General features: G+C 60.7%; 1 protein-coding gene across 3 annotated transcripts; it reads right to left on the bottom strand.

The window, feature by feature from the left end:
* Positions 1–1,697: 1,697 nt before the first annotated feature.
* Positions 1,698–8,192, bottom strand: LOC105985485 (tetraspanin-17). 3 transcript variants are annotated; one of them, XM_013016036.1, is made up of 8 exons: positions 8,080–8,192; positions 6,410–6,460; positions 6,154–6,300; positions 4,829–4,999; positions 4,017–4,142; positions 3,229–3,276; positions 2,581–2,726; positions 1,698–2,183 (listed from the first exon to the last, which is right to left on the bottom strand). In XM_013016036.1, exons 1-7 carry the CDS (start codon positions 8,164–8,166, stop codon positions 2,622–2,624), a joined length of 735 nt encoding a protein of 244 aa, XP_012871490.1. In that variant the 5' UTR covers positions 8,167–8,192; the 3' UTR covers positions 1,698–2,183; positions 2,581–2,621. The 3 variants fall into 3 exon arrangements, with proteins under 3 accessions (XP_012871490.1, XP_012871489.1, XP_012871491.1); XM_013016035.1 differs by having other exon boundaries at positions 2,581–2,697; XM_013016037.1 differs by lacking the exon at positions 4,017–4,142 and having other exon boundaries at positions 2,581–2,697.
* Between the last annotated feature and the right edge of the window lie 6 nt (positions 8,193–8,198).

The following is an 8,198-nucleotide window of genomic DNA, read 5'->3' as shown; positions in this document are numbered from 1 at the left end:
TCGGCTCCCTCAAAGGCACATGGGGAGCTGCTGGAGTCTTTCCTAAGGGTCAGATCAAGCGGGCCTGCAGACAGGATCTGGGTGCAGCCAGCCTGACAGAGGCCAGCAGGGGGGACACTGGTCCCCCAGACCCCGCCAAACGGCAGAAGGACGTTGGCTGCTTCCTGTGCTGTTTATCTGAGGAGGCTGCATCTGGGGGCCAGGCCCCCAGGGGGCCCCAAGCCACCCAGGTCCTGTTGTAGGTACCGGAAGCCTGTCTCTAGCCAGCGCCACTCTGCATCTTACAGAGGGATCGGGTCTGGACCTGATGTCCCCATCAGCAGCCGTGAGAGGCAGGGGCCCCAAAGCAGCAGAGTTTAGAGGGGAGGCCTTGGAAAAAGACCAACGGCCCCTGGTTCAAAGCCAGCCCGGGAAGGAAAAAGGTCTGTGAGATTCTTTCTTTTCTTTTGTATTTTTTTTTTCAATCTGTGAGTCTGATCTCCAATGAACATTTCAAAAGGAAACGGGAAGTGGGGCCGTGGCTCACGTGGAAGAGAGCCAGCCTTGAGCAAAAGAGCGAAGTGACCGTGCCCAGGCCCTGAGTTCAAGCCCCAGCACACCAAAGAGAAAAAGAGAAAGACTGGGTTAAGCGCTGGGCTCCGAGCAGCCAGACCAGGCAACGCTGAGTGCGTGGCGCCCTCTGGTGACCACAAGGCGGCCCTGCAGGCAGCGAGACCGGTCTGTGAGCAGTTCTAAGCCTAGACACTGACGATCCATCAACACTCCATTCAGCTCCCCAGGTGCCAGGCATTAGGTTCCCAGCTATTTCCTCTGCCATCTGGGTCCCCATCTGGGGACCACAGTGGCCTTGCAGTATTTACAAGGACCACCCAGAGGGTGAGGGAGGGCACTTGGGTGAGAGAAGACTGAACGGGGTCTCTGAGCTCAGATGCCCAGGCATCTGACACTGGAAAGCTGGTGTGACCCGGAAGACACCCTCCAAGAGACTCAGGAGCCGGGCACCTGTCATCCTGGCTACCCAGGAGGCTGAGATCTGAGGATCATGGGTTCAAAGCCAGCCAGGGGCAGGAAAAAAGTGTGTGAGATTCTTATCGCTAATGAATAGCCAAAAGTAGAGGTGCGGCCCAAATGGTAGAGAGCCAGCCTTGAGGGGACAAAAAAAAGGGACAGTTCCCAGGCCTGGAGTTCCAGCCCCGGTACCAGATAACAGAGGAGAGAGGGGGGAGAGGGAGAAGGGGGGGGTGGGGAGTGGGAGCTGGGCTCCTGGGTCATCTCAAACGTCTAAACTTCCCAGGCCTAAGATGGCCGGCCTGTCCAATGCTGGCTCTGGCCCGGGGCCGTTACCACAGCAGACCCCAGCATGGTTCGGGTGATGGTTTCCAAAGTTCTGTTTATTGGAGTAGTTTGTAACGTCATCGTGTGTGATCCTGAGAGGCGAGCGAGCAAGAGAGAGAGAGAACATTCGTGGACCTTTCGTGGGTCCAGGACTTAGAGGCTGAGCACTAGGCTCAAGGTGAAAGGCAAAGAGCCTGGCGCGGTGGCTTCCGCCTGTAATCCCAGCTACTCAGGAGGCTGAGATCTGAGGATCGAGGTTCAAAGCCAGCCTCCTCCGAGCAGGGGAAGTCCGGGAGACTCTGATCTCCGAGGAACCACCAGAAAGCTGCAAGTGGAGGTGTGGCTCAAGTGGTAGAGCGCCAGCCCTGAGCCGGGGGGGGGGGGGAAAAGCTTAGGGATGGCGCCCAGGCCCTGAGTTCAAGTTCGAGGTGGTTCACACCCAGAGAAAGGTCCCAGCGAGTCGGAGAGCTCTAAGGCTGCACCCTGGCCCCCTGACCCCAGCCATGCAGTGCTGGGGGGTGGGGGGTACAGGCAGACCTGCCCCCACCCCACCCGGCCGCACGCTCCCCAGGCTCCTGGACAGCTCCAGGCCTCCACAGCAGCGAGATTGGTGGCTCCTCTGCTTTGGGGTGAGGGAGCAGATGATGCTGAGTGCTCCTGGGTCCCCCCAGATCCAAGCAGACGCCTCCTGCGGCCTTGCCCATGTGTGTGAGCAGAGGGTCCCTGGGGCTCCCCCCGAGGCCTGGGGGGGGTCCTGGCACGTGGCGGTGGCGTGTGGCTCCTTACCAGTTGGCCTTCACTGCCTGGATGTCACTTACGAGGTTCTGAGCCAGGCAGATGCCAAAGATCTGTAAGACACAAGGCAGGGGAGGGAAGCAGAGGGGTGTGGCCGGGGGCGTGGCCGGGGGCGTGGCCTGTGCATGGTGGTGGGCGGGGCCTCCGGGGTACCCAAGCCAGGCAGAGGCCAAAGATCTGTAAGACTCAAGGCAGGGGAGGGGGCGTGGCCAGGGGCGTGGCCTGTGCATGATGGGTGGGCGTGGCCTCCCGGGTACCTAAGCCAGGCAGAGGCCAAAGATCTGTAAGACTCAAGGCAGGGGAGGGGGCGTGGCAGGGGCGTGGCCTGTGTATGATGGGTGGGCGGGGCCTCCGGGGTACCCAAGCCAGGCAGAGGCCAAAGATCTGTAAGACTCAAGGCAGGGGAGGGGGCGTGGCCTGGCGCGGTGGGTGGGCGGGGCCCCGGGGTACCTGGAGGAGGGCCACGCCCATGAAGACTCCAGCCACCAGAATCAGGTTGTCCTGCAGCCACTTCTCAAACTGGCCCACGCAGCCTTTGGTGTAGATAAAGCCCTGCTGCTCCAGCTCCTGGGGGCACAGGCACCGAGTGGGCCCACCTTCCCCGGGGGGACCCATCTCAACCTGTGCCCTGCTCTCCCTTACCCTACTTCAGCTTGCCAAGCCCAAGCCCTGCCACAGGGCCTTTGCACAGCTGATGCTTCTCCCGGAGTCCCAGCCTGGAGGCTCGGCTGAGGAGGCCTTCCCAGATCACCCAGCCTCATCTGGACACTACCCTATCCAGCACCTTCCATGGTTTTCCAGAAGGTCACATGACTGTCCGTGAGGGCAGGCATTGTCTCAAGATTGAATTTCCAAGGTCCAGGGCAATTTGGCCCGACAGCAGGGGGACCAAGGAGCCCCCCTGTCTCCCCCCCACTCGCGTGTGCCACGCCCAGGTCTCACCCCCACCCCCAGTACCACACCCTGGGTGCCAAGGGGTCCCGGGCCTTAGCACCCTCCCGACAGATCCCGAGGCCTCCCACAGGTGCTTTGTGGGGGAGTCTTATCCCACACCCCCAGTGTCCCCAGCTGCCCAGAGCCTGGGCCCCAGACTCTCACCAGTTTGAGCCGAACATCATAGCCACACTGGGTGTTGAGGACATCTTCCTGCAGCGGGGAGAGACCACAGGGCACAGGGTGAGGGTCATGGGCACTGCCAGGGTTCTCCCTCTGACTTCCCAAGGCCCCATGCCAACCTCGCAGACATAGAATGGGGGGCTCGGCCTCTTGTTAAGTAGTCTGCTTTGTCAGAGTTTATTTTTCCCCTCTATCACCATCATCATTATTTGTGTGTGTAGGTGTGTGCATCGGTACCAGGGCTTGAACTCTGGGCCTGAGCGCTGTCCCTCAGCTCTTCAGCTCAAGGCTGGCGCTCTACCCCTTGAGCCACAGCACCACTTCTGGTTTTCTGGTGGTTCATGGGAGATCAGAGTCTCATGGGCTTTCCTGCCCGGGCTGGCTTTGAACCTGGATCCTCAGATCTCAGCCTCTGAGCAGCTGGGATGACAGGCAGGAGCCACCCTGCCCAGCATCGTCCGTCGCTGTTTTCCTGGAGGCCACAGGCTCACCCTCACACAAGGGCGCCATCTTGGGGTCAGGCCCGCTGAGAGGAAGAGCAGCCATGGCCGGGGGAGCCCTGGGGGGCTCGGGAGGGTTGCCCCTGGGGTGTCTGGGGTCCTGGGGTTGTGATTTGCTCACTAGAATCAGACCCAGCCTAAGGGGAGAAGGCAGGCAGCCCCACAGATACAAACTTCCCATAAACCCCCGCCTGCCGCGCGTCCATGGCTGGGGGGGGGTCTCCCTGGTGGGGTGTGCACCTTGATGCCCCCCACGCCCGCCCCACTCACGGCAGGGTCCCGGACGCAGCAGGAGAAGGGCACCCCGCAGCGCTCCCGGCTGGGGTTCAAGTCAGTGCAGTTGAAGTAGATATTGAGGTTCCAGTCATTGGGTCCTCGGGCTCCACAGCAAGACCACTGTGGGGGTGGGGGGAGAGGGAAGAGGGGGACCCCCCCCAAGTGAATCACCCCCACCCTCGGAGGCTCGTCCTTGTTTGGAAACAAGTCCAAGCCGCAGGAGAGAGGGCTGCCAGCTACCCACCCCTCCCAGGGTCCCCCCCATCACGGGGTGGGGGGGTCAGGATGGTAGAAGCTGTGGGGCGCAGCCTGCCCTCCTAACCCAGGAGGGGCTACAAACAGGAGGGAGAGAGGGAGGGAGATACTGGTTTGGACCCAGGCACCGGTGGCTCCCGCCTGTCAGCCCAGCTACTGGAGAGGCTGAGATCTGAGGATCACGGTTCAAAGCCAGCCTGGGCAGGAAAGTCTGTGAGACTCTGATCTCCCATGAACCACCAGAAAACCGGAAGTGGCGCTGTGGCTCAAGTGGTAGAGCGCTCGCCTTGAGCTGAAAAGCTGAGGGACAGCACCCAGGCCCTGAGTTCAAATCCCACAACCAACCCAAAAAAATAATCCATGGGGACCCAGAGAGAGCTCCAGGAGGTGGCTCTGGGGGACAGGCCCCCCCTCTCCGGGCCTCCCCCCCCCAGGGTCTGCTGGTCCGGGTGTGTGGGGTGGGGGACAGTACCAGCACCCCCAGGGAACCAGCTCTCCCTCGGGGGGGGGGGCTGCCAGGCTCCTCCTGCAGGGGGCGCTGCTGCACTCACGTATTCCTGAGCGAAGTCAATGAGGTTCTGAAGGTCGATGTCGTCCCGGTAGGCCTTGACGTTATTGTTGATGAAGAGGTTGAGCTGGTCTCGAATCCAGTCCTTGAAGACGAAGGCCAGGATCCCAGTGGCCAGCTCCAAGAAGAAGATGAGGCCAAGGAACACGGAGAACTGGGGGGGGGCACAGACAGAGTGGGCTGGGGGAGGCCACAGGAAAGCATCGCACCCCATGACCAACGCGAGTCCAGTGTCGCTCCTCCACGCCATTACTGTACTGTTGCTTATTTGCCTCCAACCTCCCCACAGAGAGCTAAGGATCGAACCCAGGGCTCCGAGCCTGCTTAGGCCAAGTCTCTACCAGTAAGCCTGCCCTCTGCGCCCCCCCCCCCAGAACCACTGAATGTGGGTAAAAAGCCCCGCTGTTCTTACCCGCCCAGACCCTGCCTGGTTACCCTGCCTGACTTCTTGAGCTAGCCCATTGTATGCCCACCTTTAGTTCCAGCTCCAGACTGGAACACAGTCTCTGTCTCTCCCTCTCCTCTCTCTCCCTCCCTCCCTCCATCCCTCCTTCTCCTTCTCTCATTTTTCCCATTCCCAGCTACACCACTGAGCATGTGCCTCCAGCCCACCACCAATCAGAGCACCAGCTCCTCCCAGCCCACAGTGATTGGCCCAGAGATGGCCAATCAGAGCCAAGGAGAAGCAATTAAAATGATGTGGGAGAAGAAGTGGGAGAAAAGTTCCTGAACTCCCCCAGGACCTCTTGAGAGGCCAAGCACCCCGTACCCCTTCCTAGGTCCCCATCCACCACTCCCAAGGACTAAGACTGGCCCCAACCCAACAGGAGCCAAGTGGAGAAACAGAAATGTGGCCAAGTTCCTGGGCATCCAAATACACCTGCACCCCAAATGCCCTAGGCCTTTTCAGGAGCCAATGAATACATTTCAGGGCGTAGGCCACTGAGTTGTGGTCACTGAGACTCCAAAGGAGTCTAATAAATAGAAGCAGCATGAGGCTACTCAGGAGGCTGAGATCTGAGGATCAGGGTTCAAAGTCTAACCTCTGATTAACTAGCCAAAAAACCATACATGGAGGTGTTGCTCAAGTGGTAGAGCACCCACCTGAGCAGAGGAAGAAAAGCCAAGCAAGAGCATGAGGCCCTGAGTTCAAGACCCACTACCGGCATAAATAAATAAATAAACGGACAATCTGAGGGTGCTAACAACGTGACACAGGCTCCCCACTACTGAGCCCCAACTGTATTGCAAGAAGTAAAGGAACCAAAGGATGGGGTTCCCTGGCTGGGACGGAGGGGTGCGGCTTACAAACTTGAGCAGGAAGGTGTTCTCTCGGAGAGCCCCGATGCAGCCCGCAAAGCCGAGCACCGACATGACACCTCCGACCACCACAAACAGCCACACCGGGTCGAGGCCGCCCAGGTCTGTCAGCGCTGAGATGTTGGAGAGGACTCCCTGTGCAGAGGGGCGCAGAGGTAGGCATGGGGGGAGGGGGGATGGCCTTCCCCTCCCCTCCCCCTCCCCCTGTGGGGAGGGGGGCCCATGATCTCCGTCACTGTCTTACCTTCTCCCCCCAGGCCCAGAGACCAATGGCCAAGAAGAGGGCGCCCAGCACCTGCAAGAGCAGCAGTAAAGACCACAACACCAGAACACACACACACACACACACACATACCCCGTCCTTGCCCACAGGAAGCCAGGGCAGCCCGGGAGACTGAAGTGGCCATCATGGTGGACATCATGACCCCTTACAGAGAATTTTAAAAGTGAGGTAGAAGCTGGGTGCTGGTGCTCCAGGCCTGTCATCCTAGCTACTCAGGAGGCTGAGATCGGAGGATCGTGGTTCAAAGCCAGCCCGGGCAGGAAAGGCCCTGAGACTCTGATCGCCAGTGAACCACCAGAAAACCGGAAGTGGTGCTGTGGCACTCGCCTTGAGCTGAAGAGCTAAGGGTCAGTGCCCAGGCCTAGAGTTCAACCCCCCCCCACACACACACACATGCATGCACCCACGCACACACACAAACACACAAAAGAGGAAGAAAAAGCAGCAGTTCCTCACACCTGTAACACCTCTAGCCTCACTCAGGAGGCTAAGAGCTGAGGATCAGCATTTGAAGCCAACCCAAGCAAGAAAGTCCATGAGACCCTTAACTCCAATTAACCGCCAAAACATTAGCAGTGGAACCATGTGGCTCAAGGGGTAGAGTGCCAGCCTTGAGCACAAAAGCTCAGGGGGCAGCACCCAGGCCCTGAGTTCAAGCCCCAGGCCCCATCTGCACCAAGTGGGGGGGGGGGAATCTGAGGATCGTGGTTCAAAGCCAGCCTGGGCAGGAAAGTCCCTTTGCTCTGCAATGAACCACCCAAAGTGGAGAGGTCGCTCAAGCACCAGCCTTGAAAGACGCCAAGGGACAGTAGTAGCAAGCAGCACCCAGGCCCTGAGTTCAAGGCCCAGTCAGTACTGGCGTGGACACACACACACACGCATTAATTAATTCAATGTAAATTAGAATGACGTAGGTGTAGAGCATAGATTAGAACTCACAGAGGGGCAAACTCGAATAGAATCCCCGGCCCATGCCAAACCACCCCCCAAGGGGACAGGGGGACGGACGGATCCCAGGCCTGGCACCCAGGCCTGCCACACCCGGGCCTCCACGGCTGCCTGCAGCTGTCCCCACCTTGGGCACGGTGGGGGTCCCCCCTCTCTGGGGCTCATCACCCCCCCACACGGGGACAGGTGCCACCCAACCCAGGCGATCACCATTAGTCTGGCTTCTTCCTGACCCCAGGGCCCGAGGAGGCCCGAGGAGGTGGAGGAGGGAGGAGGCCAGGATGACTTGGCAGGCCCCGGGGTGTGGTGTGTGTGGGGGGGGATGTGGACGGATACACAGATGCCACCCCGCCAGGAAGGGAGGGGGGCACCCCAAAGCAGGCCCAGAGAGGCCTAGGAAATCGGGGTTCCCGCTCCCCCAGCGCATCCCAGCACTGCCCCCACACACACCGCGTGGCCAAGGATCCCGGGGTGCTGCAGAGGCCCGGAGGCCCCCAATCCTCTCTTGTGGGGTTCACCCCACCCCCAAGACCGTCCCCCCCACAGATCGGCGCAGGGCGAGGGTGCCAATCTCCCCCCCCGGGGACCCCCGCGGCCCCGCCCCCCGCAATCCGGGCCTCTCGGAGTGGGGGGGGAGGAGGGAGTCGGGGTGCAGCGTCCGGGCCGCGGACCCCGAGGCTCACCCAGAAGACGACGTTGAAGCCGAACAGGAAGTATTTCCCGCAGCAGCCGACCGCGGGCTCCGGGAAGTGCTGGTGCTTGGCCGGCATGGTGAGCGGCCGCCGACCGGGCCGCAGCCCTC

The sequence above is a fragment of the Dipodomys ordii genome, unplaced genomic scaffold, assembly GCF_000151885.1.
Source record: "Dipodomys ordii isolate 6190 unplaced genomic scaffold, Dord_2.0 Scaffold29, whole genome shotgun sequence".
Classification (NCBI taxonomy): domain Eukaryota; kingdom Metazoa; phylum Chordata; class Mammalia; order Rodentia; family Heteromyidae; genus Dipodomys; species Dipodomys ordii.
Note: the sequence above shows the minus strand (reverse complement) of the source record. Positions and strands in the feature narration are given on the sequence as shown.